The following is a 23,036-nucleotide window of genomic DNA, read 5'->3' on the forward strand; positions in this document are numbered from 1 at the left end:
GCTCTGCAGGACGGACGCCTGCACACGGTCTGCACGTCGGTGCCAGGCAGGAGCCGGCTGCTCGTGTCCGCACACAGCCGTGTGCTCCGAGTGGCCGTGCGCCGGGGTAGCGCCTCGTGTTTAAGGGCACATTTAACGTTGTGAGGGTCTTTTCCACCAGGATATGCTCACGCACGTCTTGCACGGCACACTTAGGCCTCAGAAGCGTGCCGTTAGTACGTATCTGTTCCACTTCTAAGCGTCCCTGCTGAGTGTTACTTCTGATTCGCCGCCAGCCCGGGGCTCCCCTCTCAGAAACGCAGCTGTCTTCCGCCGCGCACCGAGTGCCGTCCGGGCAGCACGGTGACCCTCGCAGGGCACTGCTAGCGGCGGGCCGTACCCCGGCGCCCATTTCCAGCCGCTGCTTTTGGGCGGGGGTAAGGGGATGGGGGGGGGTTGTCCGCCCGGCAGAGACCCCCACGGCCCCCACCCCATTGCGGGACGCGGAGCCTTCCCGGCGCAGGATTGGGCCGCGGGCAGCGCGACGCGCCGTGCCCGGAGGGCGCCACGAGGGCCGGTGCCGCAGCGCTCAGCCGCGTGCCGCCGCTGCGGGCGGGCCGCTCGGGGCGGGAGCCGCCAACTTTCTCAACTGGTGGCCGCGAGCGGAGCGGGGCGCGGTGCCGCCACCGCCGCCGGCAGCGCGCTGCCCTCACGGCCGCGGGCGCCGCTCCGCAGCGCCGGGCGGGGGCGGCGGGCGCCGCTTCCCACCTGACTCCCTCCTTCGCCTCCATTCCCCTCCTCCTCTCGGCCCCCCCTTCTGCCTCGCTCTCTCTCTCTCTTTTTTTTTTTTCCTCCTCTTTCACTCATTCCTTTGTCTTCTCCGGGATTGGCAGGTTTTATTATTCCGCCTGAACAAGCCGGGGGCGGATTGGCTGCGGCGGGCGGGCGGCGGGGCCGGGCCGGAGTGTAGTTGGGATTCTGCTCTGTCAGTAACACATGTGTGAGTGAGGGGCAGCGGCCGCGCAGCACGCGGGCCCGCTCGCGCCGCGCAGGGACACGCGCGCCCCCGGGCCCGCTCCGCTCTCCGCTCGCCGCGGCGCCGCCGCCTCCGCCGCCTCCGCCCCGCTCTCCGGTCCTCCGCTCGCAGCTCTCGGCGGGCCGCGGCCGCTCGGCTCCGCGCCGCGGGAGCTCGGCCGCCGCCGGAGCCCGGTGGAGGGGCGGAGGTGGGGGCGGGGGGGAGCGGCGCGAAGTGCGGCCGCGGCGCCAAACTTGCGGCGGCGGCGGCCCCTGCGCGTGCGGCTCCGCGGGGCCGGAGGGCGGCGGGCGCCCCTCAGCGCCGTCTCCGCGTTCGTCCGGCCCGGACCGGGGGCTGCCGAAGGACGCGCGGGCGGCGGGCGCCGCGCTCGGTTCGCGGCGAGGAAACCTCCGCGGTGCCCCCGAGCGGCGCTGCCCGGCCCCGCGCACCACCGAGGGGAAGCAGCAGGTAAGCGGTCCCGCGCTGCCGCAGGGCCCGGCGGGCGGTGGGTGTGCGGCGGCGGCGGTGGTGGTGGTGGTGGTGGGAGCGGGGGGGAGAACCGGCCCCGGCGTCGTCGCTGTCCCCGCGTACAAAGCGCGGCCGCCGCCGCCCCGCGCCCGCGGTGCGGAAGGGCCGGGAGGGAGCGGGAGGGGCCGGGGAAGGGCTCCGGCGGCCGCGGGCGGAGGGGCCGGGAGGGCTCGGGCGGCTCGGGCCCCGCGTCCCCGTAGTAAACACCGCTCCGAAACAGCGGCAGGAGAGATCAAAGTGCGCCGCTGCCTCTCCTCGGCAGTCCCCTTCCTGCCCCCCGCACGGCCTTTTGTTTCGATCCGGGAGAAATCCGGTGAATCACCTAATTAAAACCGAGACGTGAATTAAGCATCCATTTTCGTCCTACAAATTGCCAGCTCTCCGCGCGTCCCTCCCTCGGTCTCCATTAAAAAAGCGCCGGGGGGGCCGCCCGCTTCCCCGCCCGCAGCCCGGACCGCGCTCCGGCCGTGTAATTACCGGAGTGCGCCTATTTAAGTTAAAAGCTTTTCCCCCCCGACTCCAAATGAAACTTGATGAGGGCCCGTCCTTAGTTATCAGGGGAGTCACTTTCTGGTCAGTCCTCTTGATTCATCTTTTTAGATTTAATCAGCATTAGGGTATTGCTTGTCCTTAAGAGCTTTAGCTTAATGGGGTTACTGGATGCTGTTCTCGGCGCGGCGTTTCCCATTTGATAGATATTCGCCTCCGACAAAGCCGGGCTGAGGTGGTGGCACCGAGGCCGGTTCTTTCTTTTAAGAAACCCGAAGTGATTTAAGGCGCGGGAGACGGCGTGAGGGCTCGGAGCAGGAAATGCAGATTCATTTGGGCTGTAGCTGGAAACTGTAACAAAAGGCAATTCCTGAGCAAATGCATCAGAAATCAATTTACATAAAGGTATATGATGCGTTCGGATAAATGCGATGCTAATGGCTTTTAGAGTGGTTTTCTTTCCAAAGTCTCGGGGTTTTGTTACAGCTTAATTGGTGCAGTTCTCCGCTTTATTGTGCGGTCTCTGCGCGCACCTCCGGGGCCGGGCCGGGGGCAGAGCGGGGTGCGGGCGCTGCCCCGGGCCGCAGCGGGGACAAAGGCGGCGGGGCGGGCGGCTCGTTGGGCTCCGCGCTGAAGGCAGCGAACTAATCGGTTTAGAGTAAGCTTTATGAATTGATTCCTGTGCCATCTCCCAGTCGTCCTTCTTGCGCAAAGCGGTCGTTAGAAAGTGGGGAATGCCCTTCGCTGGCGGCCCGGCCAAGGGGGGAACTGCGCTGCTCCCCTGAACTCGGGAAACTTTGTTTTTTTGGTGTTTTGTTTCTTTTTTTTCCCCTCGGAGTACAGCAGGGCTTTAGCACTAAGCTGCTGATCGAGGGCAGATCAGGGAGACAGAAGTTGGGTGTGCTTGGGTAGGAAGTTAGCAGGCGGCCCAAAGTTCAACGATCCGTTCTTGGGGCAGCGTCCTCAGCCCGGAGCGCTTTCTCTGGGTGCTTTCGTGTCTCCGAACTGAAAAGGCCCGACTGCGGGCAGCCCCCTGCCCCTGCCTGCCAGGCCCGGGGACTCTGCACTGACAAACCAGTTCCGCAACTTTCTTTTTCCCCACTCCTCGCACGCTCCTTTCTTTCCCCACGAGCCCAACGCAGCCGGGGCTGCTCCGAGCTGGGAGTGCCGCAGCCGGGGCCGGCGGGGCCGGGTTACGAGCGCTGCGGGCGCTGCCCGGCCCGAGCCGCCCCTGACCCGCGCCGCTCTCCCGCAGGCCATGGTGAACCCCGGCGGCAGCGCGCAGCCGCCCCCGGTGACGGCGGGCTCCCTCTCGTGGAAGAGGTGCGCCGGCTGCGGGGGGAAGATCGCCGACCGCTTCCTGCTCTACGCCATGGACAGCTACTGGCACAGCCGCTGCCTCAAGTGCTCCTGCTGCCAGGCCCAGCTGGGGGACATCGGCACGTCCTGCTACACCAAGAGCGGCATGATCCTCTGCAGAAACGACTACATCAGGTGAGCCGCACGCAGCTCTCACCCGGCTGCGGGCATGAGCCGGCCCAGGGCGGGGAAGGGCTGGGGGTGGAACGTGGCCGGGACTTTGTGGTGGTTCGTCAGCACGGAGCGGGTCCCGACTAAAAATAAACAGCAATCAGAGAGCTGAATTAATCTGCTTTGTTGTAGTGCTGAAGGAGAAGTGTGCGTATCTGAACGGTAAATGTTAAAAGCGTAGGGCTTAAATAAGGCGGCGGCAGAGGTGCTCGGTAATGAAGCGCCTGCCTCTAGTATCTGATTAATTATGATATTTACATAAGCACCTTTAAACTCCTCCGAGTGGAAACAGAATGAGTCATTCTCCCTTCTCCTGGTGAAGGAGCCGACCGCCGCTCTGGGCTCTGCGGAGCAGCTCCCAACTTCCAGCATGGAAATGGAGGGGATGGGAAGGGAGGGCTGTGCTCCCGATCCCCCTCCTTACCCGCTTTCTTTTCCAAAGCTGTTAAACACTGCAGAGTTGTGAAGGGGGAACTAAGCCCCGCTAATCCCACATCTGTTGGGGTACGGCGAGGTTGGCCCTTCCAATGGGTTTCCAATATAATTAATAGAGGAATTCATGAGGTCAGGTGCCCGTACGATCTTTTCAGGTGAACTCAAGCTACTTAAACTCATTAATTTAAAAGGAGGCATTTTGAAGGATTACACATTTAATTTGAGTAAATGGCTCGATAGACTGATGCACATGAATGCTTTAAGGAGGTGTTCTGTTTCAACATTCAGTAATTAAAAAAAACAACAAAAAAAGCCCCATTCCGTCCCGGTGCAGCAGGAACGCCTGGCTAAAACAAATCGCGTTTTGTTTAAAGGCTTCTGGCTTCTCATTTACAGTAAATGTCAGGAGTTAACTTGGGTTTTTCTTTTCCCCAATGGCTGAAAAGTTCCACTTTTGTTTTTTTTTTTCTTCCTTTCTGCAAATGTGCCCGGCCAGAAAACCCTGCAAGTTTGTTTATGCTGTAGAACCTGACCGCTGGTGGAGGCTGAGTGTGTGTGGAGACACCTTGCTGGGATGGGATGGGGCCGTGCAGGGCCGTGCGTTCTGTCCTGCTGTCTGTCCCCATCCTATTGCACGGCCCTGTCCTGCTGCCCATGGGGCAGGGCTGCAGCGCTGTGTCTTTGAGCAATGGGAGCCTTTGCTTCTTGGGGTGTTGTGAGAGGGAAATGCTGGGCAGTCGGCACACGGAGGTGGCCGGCACTGCTCTTTCTGGTCATCGTCCTGAGCAGCACGCCGAAACCGGGCAGAATGGTAATTAAATAGAGCAGAACGGTGGTGCTGGGAAAGGAGCCTCGTTTGAAGTGGAGGAATTGACACTGCTGTTGGGCTGCAGAGTGGCGCAGATCCATCACTCAGCAGCACCATCAAACAAACCTGTGTCTGATTACTCCTAATTAAAGGGAGAAGATGCGTCCACCGTGTCCCAGAGGCAAGTTCAGGCAGGCTTATCGCTACCCCCTGGTTTCGCGTTGCCAAAAATTAATACTCGTTTATTTTAATGTAGGCGGTTATAAATAGGATGCTTTATCAGATGAGGGATTTGAATTGATCTCCTCGTTGTATCGCCCGCCTTCCCTTAGATCCGTGCCATCTGCCTGCAAACACGCCTCGGCACACGCTTGCTGGAACTTGACCGGGCCGTGCGTGCCCGGGGCGGGGCAGGGCCGGCGGCGCTTCCCCCGCAGCCCTCCCGCGGGGTGCGGCCCCGGGCCGGAGCACGGCGCCGCTCGTGCGGCCTCGCTGGGGCGCGGGCGCTGCTCCGCCGGGGCCGGCTCCCCTGGTTCCCGGTTCCCCCGGTACCCGTGCCGGGCGGGAGCCGCGGGCGCGGTCGTGAGGGCGCTCAGCGGGCGGGAGGAGGGCTGCCGGGCCGCCGTGCGGAAGGGGCTCGGGGCGCGTCTGGCTCCCGGTGCCGTCCCTGCGCTCGGCGCTCCCCTCCCCGCCCCAACGGCGGGGGCGGCGCAGCCCCGCGGTGGGCCCCGAGCGCTGGGGAAGGAGCGGGGGCGGCCCTCCCGGCCCGAGATGGCAGATAGAGCGGCGGCGTGGCAGCCGGTCCGCACAATTAAAAGCTTTAATTAGTGTCTCCTCCATTTTCTCTTAGTTCTGATAGGTTTTATCTAATGAGATCTGGTCCCTGGCTTAGATCTGCTCGGAATGACGTGTCGGAAATGAATGAGAGCCGCGTCGCAAACAAAACATTTAATTAACGAAATTGGCCTCTAAGAGAGAGCAGGGAGTGGTGGGGAAGGCGAAGGAAGGGAAGGGGAGGCGGTGGGGGGGGGGGGAGTGCTGCCCGGCCGCGTCTTAAAGGGGCAGCGCCCGCGGCCCGGCCCGGCCCCTCCCCGCTCGCCCGCCCGCCCGGAGCGTGCCGTGGGCGCTGCCGGCCCCTGGGCGGCCTGGGGTGCGGGGGGACCGGGGCGGCCGCAGGGCCGAGCTGGGCCGGGGAGGGGGCCGCCAAGCAGCGAGTTCATTTCGCTGGTAATCAGCGGCAAGCTGCTATATTCGGGGAATGCTGTCCCTTTAATTGAACAGGCTAGGTAATTAAATGGCACTTTTCCAATAGGACGTGCTAGGTAAATCTAATAGTTGGTTATTTAATATCACTTTGAAGTCTGCCCACTCAAGCACAATGACAGCACAGGAGCATGTGAACTATTAGCTAGGAAAAAAAAAAAGAAACCCAGGATCTCAAAAATTAATTAAATCGCATGCAATTTAGGGGGAACGTTTATCTTGATTTGTCATAACAGAATTAATTCAAGGCCTCCAATTCACTTGGGGGCAGATCTGTTACTCTGAATTAACCAAGCGTAATTTGGCTGTGTTTTTTTTTTTTTTTTTTCCCTTCCCCTTCTCTAATGCAGCACTTGCCATTATGCACAGCCCCCCTTTTAAGTATCAATAGCTTCTGGTGCTTTTAAGGTGCTTGGTCTCCAGTTATTCTGAAGTACCTTTAATGGACTTGGCTCCAGGCTGGTTTCTGTGTTGCCTTTCTTTGTTATATTTAATATCACTGTTGCAGAATTTAGATTAAATGTGGGGAATGTACAGAAACACCAGCAGCTTCTGGGTCGGTTGGTCTGGGTGTGCGTTTCTCTCTGGTAGGGCTCGGGTGTAACTGTGGGCACAGCAGGCGCTGTGCTGCGTGGGTTCTGCAGCTGCTAAATCTGTTTTCTTCCACGATTTTGGAACCAACTGGAGCCTCGTTTTGTTGGTAGAAGTTGCATGAGATGTGCTTCTACTGATGGTGCATTTTGAGCGGCAGGAGGTGGAAGGTTGGGCTGGGAATGTTTCTTGCTGCCTTCATTCCCACTCTTGGGAAAGTTATGACAAAAAATTAGGAGAGTGTGTGTGTGTGTGTGTGTGTGTTTGGGTGTGGGGAGTGCAAGGCTGGAACTACACGGTAGGCAATTTAAGGTGGCTTGGTAAAAGGCCGTTAAGTGTAGAAGAGCTGCCTTGTCTGTATAGGGAAGCTCTTGATGTTTGTGATTGATTGCATTGCCCAAATGTTGAAATATTAATGACCTTCTTGGACTGAGGACCCAAAGAGGAAACTGAAACCAATTCTGTCATCACAATTAAAGAGTCCCCTGGCTTTAATTAGCCTGACCTGGGGTATCTCTACCCATTGCTGCAGTTAAAGAGAAAAGAGCCCATTAAAGTCCAGTCTGAGACCGATAGCTACTTAATTGAGCACCTAAAGCCTGCAGCCTTTTAAATCAAATACTGTCCTGGACGGTCCCCCCGGTTAGATAATTAGCTCTCCAGCCGCTCAGAAGCCATGTGAAACAACTTTCTCAGTAAAGAATAGTTACTGAGGTGGACTTCCTTTACTGGTAAGAAGGAATAATATTTATTTTTAAAGATAAAACCTTTTTCCTCTTAATGATGTTAGAAAACAAAAGCATCCGTAACAATAGAGAAGGAAAAATAAGCTTTATTGTCCTAGTTAATAATGCAGAGCACTGGAAGGTGTTCTAACTGCGGGTAATTTTCAGGGACGTCAGCGGAAGATTCAACTGCAGCAGCCTCCCAAAGCGGAGCTGTTCTGGAAACAGGCGTAGGGAAAACCTGGGAAAAGCCTCAGAATTAGTTTTGGCTCCGTGTATTAAAATGCACAGACATTCAAGGTGTGCAGCACCGCTAGTCAGAGCGTGTTGTATAACAAGTGAATGCTTAATGAAGACAAGTAGTGCAGTGAGATCAGCGCTCCGGGGGCCGTGTGTTCAGGCGGGCGGTGCGGTCGCATGGGGGCTGTGTGCCCACTGGCACTGCTTGTGTTCTCAGGACAGGTGGCCCTGGCTGCTCACCTGCAGGGCTTTGCCTTTCCTCCCCACCCTGCCCAAAGTGCCCTTGTCGTCACCCGGTGCCCCAGATTTTGGGATCTTTGTTCTAGAAACGTGGCGGCGTCTCGCAGCCTCCTTACGGCGCTTCCATGCACCTTTTCTGTGTGCCAGCTTCACTGCTGGTAACAATGGAGGAAGAAAAACGCATCTTGTAAGGCTTGGGGAGAAACCTCAGTGCATCTGCAACTGCTCGGAACTGCTCCGGGTTTAGAAGATGCCCTCGGAACGGGCCCTTCGTTCCTAGCCAGTGTAGTCCTTTTGGCTGGAGGTCCTGACAATGCATTAGTTCAGCTTTCCCTTTGTAACCGCTGTGATCGTGCAAGAACGTGTCAATGTGTCGTGGATCTCAGACTAATTAGTTTTGAAATGGAGTTTTGATTGAACTCTTCAAATCGATGCTGCTGCAAAATTTGTTTCTCAGCTTCCTATTAAAAGCCATCTTAAGGGGCAGTTTTACTACTCTCTCTGTCGTTCAGTCGATACATTTAATAACAACTTACAGGCTATTTTCAATAAAGTGGCGACAGCAAATTAGTAGTTTGAACATGACAAGCCTCCTCTGCAAGCTCAGATTCTGAAAATTCAAAGCAATTATTTCTATACAGAGGCACGCTGCAATCATTCAGATTACGGGTATTCTGTTGTAATGCGTCTCCGAGGTTGACACAAACAAAATTTTATGACTTTATTTGGACAGGAAGGAGATGCAAATATTAATATTTATTATGACACCAATACGCTAATTTGTAAATCCTATTACCGTGTTTTACATGGTGCAGAAAAGCGGGTCTGTGACCCTGCCGTCTAGTTTGGTTTCCTTTCTTACTGTGAGATGCCTGTGGTGCTCTTTCGAAATATTTGTGTATGTTAGAGAGAAGCACGGAAAGCAAATAAAGCTTTTCTAATTCTAGCTAATGCGGTCAGGAAAAGTAGAACTCAATAATCATTATTGTATTATGTTTTGAATCGATGTGTTGTGCCTTTAAATGGATTTGAAGAATTATGTATATATTTTTCTTCACCGCTCTTCTGCCTACTCCCCCCTCCCCCCGCTGCCTGTGCCCCCCCAACCCAATGGCAGATGTTGTGGTCTCATTTGATTGCATAGGAAAACTGCAGTGATACAGCAAACACCCAGAGAGATATGATGACAAATGGGTCCAGATCCCGGTAAATTACTTTCTGCTCAAATCGAAATTTCATTCAGTTTGTTGCTAGCAGAGATGAAGTAATCTAAATTGTGGACTCAGGAGCAGATAGAGGGAAGTTGGAGCAAGCATTTCATTATCAAGAGAGAGAGAAGGTTAGGATGAAAGAGATGAGCAGAGGCAAATCTAAAGTGTTGACACCATGATTGAAAAGGTTAACCCATACACATTATATATCAACCTGGATAGCAGAGAGTTTCTAATGGAAACTCTGCACTGATGGAGGTTTACTGGAGTTTCAATACACTGAGCATGATGTCTTCTTAGATATACAATCAAATCCTCTTAACCCTTTTGATGACTCATATCTCAAGATATGATTAAAGTACAAAAGAGTTCTTCATATAATTTCAAGGACACAATGCATTTAAACTCCAGTCATGAATTGTATCTTCTTTTTTTTTTTTATGATGAACCCGGTAATCTGATAAAATGCGTGTAGTACAGAATTGTTTGTGTTTCTAGAGGTGTAAGTCAATATTTCTGATTAAATCCTGTGTAACCACATCCAAGGTGGGGTGAAGCTACCAGTTGTTAGACAAAACTACGCTTTTTCATATTACGGCGTGTAAGCAAGTTGGAAGACAGGGGTCAGAAGTCTAAAACAGTTGTGTAATAAACCATTGCAGTGATGCGCAAAAATGCTCAGAGCCTCTTGTGTGTTAAATTATTCATGATCATCACCTCTGTTTCAGGTTATTTGGAAATAGTGGTGCTTGCAGTGCCTGCGGACAGTCCATTCCTGCTAGTGAGCTGGTCATGAGGGCGCAGGGCAATGTCTATCATCTGAAGGTGAGAGGCTTTCCATATACTTTTTTATTAGCCGATTAGAACCGCCGTGCTTCTGTAGTGTAAAAATCTGCATCTGCTTATGAATGAAGTGCGAAGCAGCAGCTAGAGATAGCAGTATGTGTTATGAGGCTGCCCTCAGTGTGCAGCTTCGTTCCCTCATAATCGGTAAAACTATACTTGAGTTATGAACTGCGTGGTCCCAACAGGTAAGGCTAATGCCGTGTTCGGAGATGCTAGAAACCAAGCAGCTTCATATCTCATCTGTGCTCACAGTCTCTGAAGTGTAATTTTCAAACCTGCGGCATACTTAATTTGTGCTGTAGTTTCACTTGCTGTCTCTTTCCTTTCTCAGTGTTTTACATGCTCTACCTGCCGGAATCGCCTGGTCCCGGGAGATCGGTTTCACTACATCAATGGCAGTTTATTTTGTGAACATGATAGACCTACAGCTCTCATCAATGGCCATTTGAATTCACTTCAGAGTAACCCACTACTGCCAGACCAGAAGGTGAATACTTCACAATTACTAATAAGCTTTATTAGAGCTAAATGAAGATCAATTTATTTTCAGTTTCTTAGTGGACATTTCCCACCCTTGTAATGAGACCATTAAGTAACCAAACTTCAGTAACATAGACGTGGGGGATGGGGAGGAAATGCTAACCTTTAAGTATGACATATAGAGTGAGTCAGTTTATTTTGGTTTGGGTATGTGTATCTGTACAGCTGTTGAACTCTTCACGTACAAAGTGGAGTGGAGAGCAGACGTTAAGATAAACTTAACAAAGAGGAGCATTTTATTTTACAGTCTTGAAATTAAGGGCTACAAGAGAGCAGGTTTCCGTGGGAGGAAAATTACATCCTTTAATATGGAAATAAACGTTTTGTGAAGGGAAGATTCCTGAGCTAAAGCAGTGTAAGGCTGCAGTTGGGGAGCCATGCTGGGGTGCTCTTTCAGAAGTATTTCCTCGTCTGTTTTCCATGACATAACTCAGATTTAAAAACCAAAGGCGCTGTTTTCTTATCGCTCCGTAACAACAAATAGCTCAGCTAGAGAGGGTGTATCTCTGTGGCTGATGGCTCTTGGTTTGTACCTAAACGAGTAAATAATGACTGCACGGATCATAGAGAGAAGAAGAAAAAAAATTCTGATCAACAGTTGTCCCGTAACTCTGAAACGAGATAGTTTTAGATCTATTTTAATCTCCTTAATAAGTCCTAAAGCTATGCAAGTGAGTGCATTTTGATAACTGCTGTGCCTAATTTGTAACAATTACTGTCAACCTTGAGTTAAGAGACTGTTCATTCCACCCTGGTCCAGAAAAGAGTGAATGTATGACTCTTGCACATAATTTTATTCACATCATATTTCATACTGATTATGTATTGATGACATTGATTCATTTACTCTTTACAGCGCCACTTGCATGGATATTAAATCTTATTGACCACAGATGAATTTTAATTTCAGATTGGTGATAGATTTTTCCATCAGCTCTGATAGTATATTTGACTTTTTCATCATTAACCCAGGCAATCACACAGCACTGAGTTATTGCAATGAAACAAAAAGTGCACACTTCAGTTGGTAATTCTTTATAGATTTACAATAGGAACTTCATTAATGTCTGTAAGGATCACAGAAAATAACATTTATTCGCAAATAGGAATCTGGAAGATGAAAAAACCCGGGACAAATGCTAGGCTTACCTGTTCTGTACCCTGCAGAACAACGGGTAGTGCTTTCCCTTAGTGGAGAAATCGACACAGGAAAACACAAACTGGCTTTGTCAGACCTGTGTTTTTTCTTGTTTTGTTGCTGCAGTTCAAAATCCGTTTGCTTTTTTTTTTTTTTCTGTGCAAAAATTAGCTGATTTATTCTAAGCATACTTTTGGGCCTTATGCAGTGAACCTCATTACATTAAAATGAGACGAGGACTTCTTTATTTGCCTAATTTGCCGATTGAGGTGATGAGAGAGTTGAGTACAAAAGTCCCACATAGTTGGGCAGAGTGAAGATAATGAGGATTGGAGGAGAATGCGTGGCCTCTTCTGAAGGAAGTACAAATACAGTTAAAGATTCATAGATTTATACTGTTGTGAATTTTAATGACCCAATCCTGTAATACAGCGAAGCTAACAGTCGCTCCGTTAGATGAATGTTTGTAGGTGTCCCATTTAAAAATACAGGGTAAAACCATTCATCTTTATACACTGCAGTAAAAGCCTTACCATTCTGAGAGAGTGGTTTATCCACTCGTCTGCTGCGAATGTTAAGTTTAATGTAACTTCAAATAGGTGTCTGAATTGCCGTTTAGTTTTATCAGTTTCTTAGTACGCGTTAGTAAAACACAGAAATGATTTAGTTAGAATAAAAGCAGTAGACATGGTGAGGAACGTAGAACGTGGAAAAGCGGTGAAGTGGGGCTGGGCCTGCAGAGCTCACAGCTGAATCCTCCTGGTAGAAGGTAATGCAGAGACGATCCTGAGAATGGGATTTTATTAGTTCTGTCACTATTTACCATGTTGCTGCAGTCGAGGATGAGGCAAAGAGGTATTGGGGAAGACTGGAGAGAGGGATGATAGGGTTGTTTTGTTTTTATAATGTAATCTCTCTAGGAAATGGTCCAAGTTCCCCTACCGGTTTTCCAAGGGGAACTGTGGAGTGTCTGAATTTCAGTAAGCTGAATTACAGTCGAGGAGACAAGTTGGTAATTCATAGGTTTGTCAGGTGTTTGCAGTTATGGAAGCTGCAGGGGCAGGTGACAAAGATTGTGTTTTGTGTGTTAGCCTCTTAACAATCTGAAGATGTAAACATCACAGATGTTTTCCAGAAAGCTGCGTGGTTTAGGGCCAGTAATTAAAAACGTTCTTCCACTATGACAGAGTTGGCTGTAACAGATCCTCTTTATTAAACATTAAAGATCAATCAGTCTCCAGGTTATTCTGCCACTAGAGATTATAGACACAGCAGAATAATCACAGGGTGGTGTTTTTTTCATTAAGCTGAAGAGATTGAGACGTACTCCTTGCAGTAAAGCACATTTTTGTTGTGTTTGTGAAGGTGACAGTTAGGAACTTAGCATTGTCTTCAGATTACCTACCTTGTAAGCCCTATATTTATTGGTGATGGGTGCAGGCAGAAAAGGCTGCACGGCCTAACTTTCAGCGCTTGATTTTCTGTTTAAGGAGGCTAAGCAGTAACGTTTGCTGTTCTGCCTTTTGCCTCCCTGATTTGATCCACACGTGGAAATTGTAATTTCTCATCACTTGCTTGAAAAAAGCCAAACACCACAACACTGTGTCACCTCGGTTTAGCGCTGCTTGCCGGCACAGCACAGAGTCCTCAGCGCTGATGTCCTGGGGGCCATTTGATTTGCTGGGGTCGTATCGTCCTCCACAGAGAGCTGTCTCTGCACTTTTGACAGTGGCAGCATTCCTGCAGCATCTCTTGTTTGCCAACAGTCTTACCACCTACTATAAGTGTAAATTCTCCTCTGGCTGGCAGTGTTCATAGCAAACGCTTGTCCTCAGCTCCTATACTTTTAAATAAAGTATGAGTTAGATTACATCTCTCGGAGAAGATCTGAAAAATCTTCTAGTTTACATATCACTCAACAATTCCCTTGTAGTTACATAATTGGTGTTGTCTGTGTCCATAGTAGAAGATATTTGATGCTCATTTATTAAATATGCTTGCTGGCTGCTCCCTAATCTTTGTTCTGGACAGACAAATTACCTTTCTCACACTGAGCTTCAGCTCTGGGGAATTAAACCTCCAAGCCTCTACTACTTTAATTAGCTTGAAAGTGGGGGGTTGCAGTTACTAATAGACCTCAGGCTTTTAGTAACTTAGAGAAAGGGTGGAAAAAGAACTTCCTGGGAAGCACAAAATGTCATTTAAAAGCCATAAAATTCTCATATATATTATTTCATTTTGGTAATTGCAAACAGATTGTATTTGAAGACTATGAATGATCATTTCTATTTTGTCCCGGAAAGTTTAGATTTTTATCGACTTAGACACTTTTAATTATCACAATTCATTAACACCAGTGTGAGAGCACATGTTTGACTTCATATATTAAAATGTTTATGTAACATTAACTAACACACCAGATGAGGAATTTCAAATGGGGGGGAAAAATCCTGAAATATCTATATTTAGCTCTTGTGCAATGCAGCATATTAACCAAAGTTGCCTTGGGAGGATATTGGCTGTACTTCTTATTTGCTTTACACGCTATTTCTTCCAATTATAAGATCATATTACCAGCTTCTTCAAAGGCATGGCATAATGTTTCTTCCCTTTTAAAAAGGGGCCCAGAAAAGCCACCTTATTCACCGTACGATTTGCTACCAGAAAGTACCCTTATTTATTGTTGTCGTCTCTCTTTATTCTTTACTGTCTGCTCTTCTTAGTAGTGATACTGCAGAAAATGCTTGCTTTTTGCTATTTGAAGTTGAAACATTAGCACGATGAATGGATAGTGTAGAAAGCCTTAATCAAGTCACAGTTGGAAAGTAATCTAATAAAAAAGAGATTAGTGAATAAGGAAAAGACAAAAGCAGTCATGTTGTAGTTTCCTATCTCAAATCTAGCATTGTAGCTAAGATACCCATTTTTATTTCTTGCAGGTCTGCTAAAAGGTCAGAGTATTGCAGAATGCGTGCCTTCATCTCAAATTTTGTTCATCACAGATGGATCCCATGTCTCCAAGTAGACAAGTCACCTTTGTAGCTAGCATCAGTGCCAGCTCCATGCCATTGCACCTTCTTTATTCTTGATTGCCCTTCCCACATTTATTGGTGTATTAAAATGACTGAATATGAACATTAAGGACTCCATGAACCTGGGCTAATGGGAGACTGTAGAGAAAATGAAAAAAGATCCACCGGAGGACATCTTTGGGGGGGCGGGTGGGGAAGATGACTAATGAAGCTAATTAAAAGAAGCATTGAAATCTGCTTTCTACCCTCATTAACAATTAGCAGGGCACTGGCCAGTTTGTACCCTGTGTTTTACCTTAACAACATTCTATTTGCTCTTTGTATATTTAAGTGTTGTAAGGAAATGTGTTTCAATCAAACTGAACATGAGATAAAGGAAAGATGTGGCTTTTGTGATATTCTATCACAAACACTTTTATTGTATCTCTGTAAAATACAATGTATGTATGCATGTAAGTGTTTTTGTCCTAATGTTGCTACTTCCCATGGCAAAAAAAACAAAAGGAGAAAAAGGAAAAAAAAAACAAGTCAGGCTCATAGCAGCTACTGTGTAGAAATTTTCACCTACTTCTAATTTGCTGAATGAAGAAAAATCTTTTATTTGTGATATTTTCAGAGACATTTGCTCTAGTATGGTGTATTTAAATAATAAAAAGTCAAACGAAAACCACTGAATGGAGTTTGGGTTTTAGAAATGTTGCTGGTTTTTCTTAAAAAAAAAGAAATAACAAGATACACTCCAAATATTGCTCTGAAACAATGTCATTGCCTTAATTGTCAGTTTCCTTTAAAAATAAGGTTCTGGTTTGGAGGTTTTTGGTGGGTTCTCTTCTTTGTTTTGTCTTATGCCAGTAAAGAACCTGTTAAACTACCGTGTTAATTTTGGCGTGGATCCGGGGAGACGCTGCTTCAAAATGATCTTTAGTTTCCATTGAGATTCTTGCTTCTGGTAACAACAAATTACACAGCAGTCCACATTGCAGTGAAGTGTGGTGCACGTTGTAGGTATCGTGATCTCTTTTTGTCCTGCTCCTTCCTGCAGAACTGCCTGTGTTGGAGGTATGCGTGTGTCTGTGAGTGTGCAAGCATTAGTGTATATGAACACGCTTTAAGAGATCCAGAAATAATCATAGAAATAAAAGCAACAGCAGGTGCGTACCTCACACGGAGTGCTAGAATTGGGCATTCATAAAAAGGGCGTTCAGTAGCTGTTCTGAACTGAACAAAATGAAGTTGAGTTTGCTGTGCAAGAAACTTATAAAACTGATAATCTTAGGGAAAGAAAAATGCGCTTCTTGGGCTACTTCCGAGAACAAACTGGTGGCAGATACAGTCTGCTCTCTGGAAGGAAACAGAAAACCAACAGAGTGAGAGAACTTTCTGTAAGCTTAGGAAGAGGGCAGCTTTGTTCAGTGGGCCTTTCCCCTCAGGTCTGTGCAGGGCAACCTCCTCATTTTTCATATCTGTAGCAAGAACAGTTACATGAATCTGACTGCGTTGTATGCCCTCAGCCAGGGAACTGCAGGGACCTTAGAAGGTGCCGCTGCTGCAACTCATAGCAAATCAGCATTACCGGCTGTTTGACTCTTACCTGAGAATAATGCATTTGAAATACAGTGTGATGATGTTTTTAAATTCTGTTTTCAAGAAGGTGCAGCTTGTTTGGCTATGGAGTGAGCTTCACTTACTTTTGTTGTGACACTGATGTATAAAAAGCAGATGTGTAGATTTGTCTGTCTCAACAACCAATAGCAGATAGATCTATTTTGTTTCAGATTCTACTTCTCGGCTCAGTGTGCTGAGGTCTGTTGGGTTTCTTCCTTTAGCACTTCATTGCCTGGGCAAAAATGGGACTGTTGCAGAGAAAAGAAAAAGATACAACATATGGTAGCAGACAGGAGAGATGAAATACTTACATATCACATAAAGTGATAAAACTACTGACGCTGTGTATGATTTTCTAATTAAATGCACTTAGTGTATTTTTTAAAACAAGTTTCTAAGCTTTTTGGTCTTGCTCTGCAGCCTTTAGGTGGGGGTCTTGCAAACCGTGCGGCTGGAACGTCTTTGAAAAAGCACTCGAAATCACACGAATGTGGAATTCAAGCATTAGCGAGTCTGTAGGCATCTTTTATATTATTCCAGTATTAGCACTCAAGGTACCACGGTTAAATCTAACATGTACAGATTTTCGGTTGTCCAACGTAACCCAGAAGTGCTAAGAAGATTCCTAATAACTTCTAGTAAGTAACGTAGTATAGCATTTAGCGATGTAGAGGTTGAAGTTCATTAACGGCTTTAAATAAACTATTATATGACTCGTTTGTAAAGCGCAGCTACCTTTTTAATAGCTTACTTTAAAAGCATTTCTTAAGTTGCAGACCTATAAGATTACAAATGTCACTCATGTTAGCATAATCCACACGCAAGTGATGAAGCCTTTGCTTTGATGTGCTAAATTGGAGGAGGACTAATGGAGCTATGAATATACAATAGAACATATTTAAGTAGTATTCTTCCTTTAGGTAAAACACTTCCTTGAAACCAGAGGCATTTCAGACAATAAAACAGGCTCTAATGGGGACGCTGGGGGGAAGGCTACTGGAAACGCTTAGATTTGTCCTTATGTGAAAAATCAATTTTTTTAGGAGATCTGTAAAAGGAAACGTGTTCCTGTTCACCTTTTATCACATGCATTTGCTACGCTGAGTCTGAAATACACCCCCTGCATTTAGTGCTGCTGAAAAGTCATGCAAATAATCAGTAAGAGCTACCCTCACTTTCAAAAATGAATGCTGTTAAAAAAATCAAAGGAAATATTACTAATCTGAAATCATCCTAGTGAACCTGGATAAAAGCCTCTGTCTGTGCTGCATCTAAGCGTCTCAATCATATAAATTGTCACTCTTATTAATGAAACAATTTTGTAAAAAGATTGCCCTCTAAATGGGTTTAATGTTTTTACCTATCCAGCTGTCTAGTTATGAGATTTACGCATCCTGGCAGGCAGTGGGACATTAAGCCTTTCCAAACCAAATTCTGTTTGCAACAAGATACTGTCTTTTCAGTCCTACATGATTTATCTTTAAATATTTTAACAGGTTATGCGGTATCTTACGAAATGTAAAATGAGAATGTCTTACCAGAATGAAGCCTCTGAAATTAAGTCACATCTTTAGAATATTAACCACACTGAGTTGGTCTCCCTTTCTCCCTGTTAGTTAACACGGATAAAATTTGCGTCATCTAATTCTAGGAGAAATGTAATAAAGAAAAGAAATCAGATACTCCTGTAGTATGAGTTGCTACCAAGCATTTCAAAAGATGGTTTTACTTTTTCGTACTAAATTCTTTGGCTGGCATCAGGTGTCAGGCCTTGTGCGAGTACCTGTGTTCTCAACAGCTCTGTTGAAATAATTGAAATTGAGCTCGGGACACGTATGTCAAATACCATCAAAGTATTGTGTTTCTTCAGTGTGAGAGGTGTTCCAGGACCGGTTTCACTTCCTGTGCCTGCGGTACATGAAGTACCAGGGAGCCTTTGTTGTTGCTTTTCAGTACCAGGTGTATGCCTGTTGTCAGTCCAGCGAAGCCACAGAAGAGCTCATTGCAATTAAATAGCAATTTGTTTCTATGAAACTGCAATTAAAGTATTACTGATCAGCCATTTTAGATTGGCAGCGCTTTGCTTGCATGTTAAGCAGCGAGGAGCAGGTTCCGTCCGTGAGCTGTGAGCAGCAGTGGGCTCGTTGTGTCCCCACCTGGGCCCCATGTCCTGTTTGCAGAGCATGCCCAGGGCAGCAGCAAGTCGGGGCTGAGCCCTGGGCCTGCAGCGTTACCTCTGCTCCTGCCCCGTGTGTGCAGGGATGTGCGCTTCATGCAGGGCCGTGTTGCACTTCAGATCGCTGCTGCTGAGTATGGACTGCGCATTGTGGGCCACAAGTCAATAACGTGCTGCAGGTCCTGACTTGCTGGAGATGTGTAAACAGGGCTACTGTAGCTCCTTAATAACAACTAATAAAAGACTAGAAGAAAGCAATCAATTACCTCGTAAGTTTCTTCCTTTTTTCCTTTCTTTTTTTGCCTTAATAGAACGCAGCGTGTGTCTGACAGGGCTCCTCTGCACGCCTGCCCTCCAGGTGGGCTGTGGCACATGGACTGCAGCACTGCCGGCCCCACAGCTGGGTGACTGCGCGTCTGCGGCGTAAAGGCTCAGTGCAAATTAAAAAGTTGTTTGTAAGAACTCAGAGAGGCATTAACTTCGTAGTGGTAATTATATTTCTTAATTATCGCCATATTTTAACAAAGTCTGAGGGGCATTAACTTCAATTCCTGCATTTTTGCACAGCGGAGGCTGTAGACATCCTCATTGCTTTGCCAGAGGGGATGACATCACACCTGTGGCATGCATGAGATAAGCGCTGCTTGTTTCTTGTTTTGCCGGTGTCTCAGAGATGTTCCTTGTGGGCTGGCCCGGTCACACAGCCGTGTGCCATCCATGGGGCTGCTGTGCTGGGTGGCAGCAGGGAGGCACGAGGGATGTGGGGTGACCGGCGTTGAGGGCAGGGAGAGGACCACGCTTCTGCCTCTGTGCAGCCAGCAAGGCCGTCAGCCAGTAACTCACCACCCACAGGGGCTTGGGCCCACGCCTGAGCCCAGGGCTTGAAAAAAGCTCTGTTTGCTGGAGACAGACAAGGCTGTGTTGAAGATTTCTATTTTTTCTCTCCCCCTCTGTGGGTATTTTTTAACAAGCCGGGTTCTGTTGTTGCGTTTCCTTTAGTTACATCCACAAAAACTCTCTTGGTGTGCAGGGAGGCTGTTCGGCTCGATGGGTTCAAGATCCAATAGCTGTGCGTTTTGCCCTTGCCTGTCTTAGTGTCACATGGTGCTCCCCCATCCCTGCTTGCCTCTGGCCTCTGCTAAAGGGTGAGGCAGGCCCTGGCACTACAAGGGCTGCATTTTTTATTGTTATATTATTAAATAGAGCTTCTCATTGCTACTGTGTGAAAAGCAGCAAGCTGCAGAACTGTAGTGAAGGGAAGCCAAGGCTGTGCCAGACTGGGCGGGCTGGAAGAAAGCTGCCTTGAGATCCTCAGCACTGCAGGACAGGCCATGCAAGGGGGCAGGGGTTTCAGAGGCAAGGCATGCACACCCTTGGTTAAACAGGTCTCCCAGAGCACTCTGTTACTCTGTATCCTTTGCTCCTGTGTTTAGACAGTCATTCTTTAAGTGTAAGTCTTCTACCTGCCTTGTTAGAAGTACGCCTCAGCTGACAAACAACGCGTTTGAAATTCTGGCTTTTCTTAATGGTTAAGAAAAGAATAAAAAGCATTTTGCTTCGCAGGATGCTTGGTCGCTTCAATATATTTAACAACGCTCAATAGCAAGGAACCTGCGTGGATGGGGCCAGCCCCAGTGTCCCTCAGCATCACCACCACTGCTGGCCCTGTCCCTTGTTGCTTTTAAGGGAGCTGCAGCTGCCAAAGTGCCCATGTCAAGCAGCCAGGTTCCTCTGCAGCTGGTACAGCCACCACTTCTTTTTCACATTGCTGGAATTCACTGTTAATTACATTTTGAAATATCCATGCATTTTTCCTCTTAGGGAATCTTACACACGAGCCTTTTGCTAACAACATCAGTGGTTCGCCATAACCTCTCAGAATAATCATCAGTTCCATTGAACTTCTGCCAGTTGTTTTGTTAAACTAAACAGAGAGAACAGGGCCTATATCCATGCTCGAGAGGTAAGAGATTGCCCTGTCATTTGGGGAAATCTTGATTGCTTACTGTATGGTGGAAATAGTACAAGTATGGTATTGTACAGCTGAAATAATACCAGTATAATGTACAGTTGGAATAGTACAAATATGGTTGAAAATAAATAGGAAGAGGGTAACAGGTAACTAAAGAAAAGGACTCCCCAACTCTGAGGCCATCAAGATAAGTGCTCACCAAGGTCAATCAAGACAGGTACTCACCAATGTCAAGGCTCCACACTGCAAGAACTCCACAAAGAAGCAATCTCCAGAAAGAGATGCTACCTTAGTGGTGGTCAGCCCTTAAATGGGATCTGGGAGAGATGGAGTCAAGCTTTACCCTTTCTGGGAGCACACCTGAATTACCTTCACCTGTGCTCCCTCAGCTGACTCATCGCTTGCCTCAGATGGTTAATCAGAGGTTCAGGCTGTGATCAACCATTTCCCTTACACTTACAGAAGAATAAACGAACAGGACAGATATTAACTTTACACCTGACTTCAGTTTCTTTGAGAAGCGGTGAAGAAATGTCCAGTAGGAGGAAAAAGATCCAGCTAGAACTCATAAGCCAGCCAGTAATAGTCTAATTTTATTGTGCTGTAAAATCATCACTGCTTATAGAAAACAAAGGGCAATGAATGCCATATTGGTCTTTTATTCTTACAAAAATCCTTGAGATCAAACAGCCCCTAAAAGACTGAGCTGATATGCATCCGACTTACGTATTTTTTTTTATATCCTCTGATATTCATTCCACTGATGTATTTGATAGGTAATTATATCAGCCATATCAAGATGCTGATAGGAAACAGTGGAAGACTTCAGTGTTTTGCCATAAAGCTCATACCCCTTATTATTGAGCTCTCATCAGGCTCGGGATCTGCAGCAATGATTTGAAAGCTGCAGCTGATATTTTTGTGCTTATACCACATTTAAAAATTATGATTCTTGCTTCATCAGTTGGTCCTTTTAGATGGGTTGGAAAAAAGCACCACAAATGAGCTACTATTCTTATTTGTTTTTTTTTTAAGAAGGGTAAGCATTGAAGTATTCAAATGGAACAGATTATACCTTTAATTACATCCAAACGGGATGCTGAACTGATTTTTCTATTTTCTGTTTAACCACTATAGTTCAAAATGATACGGCAAATTTGTCAGTGAATTCTTTAAGCCCGGCCTTCTGGCCTCTGTATTTACAAGAGAAGCCAAAAGAAAAAGGAAAAAGAAAAGAAGAATCGCGAGGGGAAGATTGCTGCTTACTTCGCTAACAAAGAAGTTTGAACTGCTCCTGGGAGGCGCTTGGTCTGGACGGCGCTGTTTGCCTTCTGGGATCATCCAGTGAGTGCCACCAGCTCTGTGCACATCGCACGGCCGCACCACGTGCCCCCTCTGGAGGGACGCCCCGTGGGTAGCACTGAGCTGCTCCTTCACCAGCGTCCTGGAGAGCCCGACCAGCCGCCGCTTCTGTGGATGTGCTCGATCTCCATTCTCCTACACACAAAATGAGAGGAATGAAAGCAAACACAATTCATCACTTCTTAAACTAAATATATTTCCATTTTGTTTGCATGTGCGTGTGCATATATCACTCACCGTATATATTCAGAATATGTACTGTGACATTACAGCCAGTGATAAATCCTACTCACTTACTGTATGTGTTATTTGCTGCAACATTAAGCTCAGTGAGAATTTTATATGTAACTTGTACCAAAACTAAATATATTGTGGAATTGATGCACAGTTGTAAACAAGAGCATAACTTCCTAATGCAACACAGTTGAAGGTGGCAGCTTGTGTGGCATCTCCTTTGTAAACAACTGCAGACTTTTCTAAGAGCAAGCCGGGTAATTACACTGTTAATGACATTCTTAGAAAATAGGATTCTTGGGGGGGAAGGAAACCCGTAATGCCAACACCAAAAGTAAGCCTAAAGCTTGTACTGTATCAGAGAGTGCTATGGGGGGAAAACTGGGTTCTGCTGGGCCCAGGTCTTTCCTCCCCTATTCTCTTTCTTTCTCATGAAGGTGTGCCTGTGTAGAAGATTTTTCATAGCTCGGTGATGGTTTCCAAGCAAGATGACACTGGCATTTTTTTATGGATTATCTTATTCCATTATTACCTGTTAGTGCTAAGTACGTGCTGCCCACTTACAGAGCTGATGCAGTACACAGAGAAGCTGAAGATATCTTCTGAAATATGCACGGCTTATGTGGGGCTGTGACACAAGCAGGCCTTACCCAGCAGCAGTGTTGGCAGCACTGAAGGGCTGATATGATAGAGCCTTATGAGGCATCACAGGCAGTGCGGAGATCCAGGCAGAAGCCGGACCAGCCAGAGTAAGAGCAGTACACAGCTTTTATTGATGAAGTTCAGGGGAAAGAGGCACCCGGGGCAGCTGTATTAATCCCATAATAACTTGAAATATAATCGAGCCATTGCTGGAGGGATGGGTAGGATGGGAGGGAGGTGGAGGTGTCAGGGTTTAAGTTCACAGGCTTCCCCTGTTCATTAAAAAGTGAATCAATCAGGGAAGCGGGCTGGCTTTTCAAAGGGCTGGCAGCCACAGGGGCAGGCAGCCGGCCTCGTCCTCCCGCCGGGGCTGTGGACGGGGCAGCCAGCAGTGTCAACAGACGGCTGTTTTGCCCCACTCGAGCTGTAAAACGT

The 23,036-nt window shown here is 47.6% G+C and overlaps 1 protein-coding gene across 2 annotated transcripts; it reads left to right on the plus strand.

The window, feature by feature from the left end:
* Nucleotides 1–1,218: 1,218 nt before the first annotated feature.
* On the plus strand, nt 1,219–15,280 carry LMO4 (LIM domain only 4). 2 transcript variants are annotated; one of them, XM_072343513.1, is made up of 5 exons: nt 1,219–1,462; nt 3,267–3,505; nt 9,783–9,879; nt 10,232–10,387; nt 14,518–15,280. In XM_072343513.1, the coding sequence occupies exons 2-5, from the start codon at nt 3,270–3,272 to the stop codon at nt 14,524–14,526; spliced, it is 498 nt and encodes a 165-aa protein (XP_072199614.1). In that variant the 5' UTR covers nt 1,219–1,462; nt 3,267–3,269; the 3' UTR covers nt 14,527–15,280. The 2 variants fall into 2 exon arrangements, with proteins under 2 accessions (XP_072199614.1, XP_072199613.1); XM_072343512.1 differs by lacking the exon at nt 1,219–1,462 and adding an exon at nt 2,260–2,416.
* The last annotated feature ends 7,756 nt before the right edge of the window (nt 15,281–23,036 follow it).

This window comes from Excalfactoria chinensis, chromosome 8 (genome assembly GCF_039878825.1).
Source record: "Excalfactoria chinensis isolate bCotChi1 chromosome 8, bCotChi1.hap2, whole genome shotgun sequence".
In the NCBI taxonomy this organism is placed as follows: Eukaryota; Metazoa; Chordata; class Aves; order Galliformes; family Phasianidae; genus Excalfactoria; species Excalfactoria chinensis.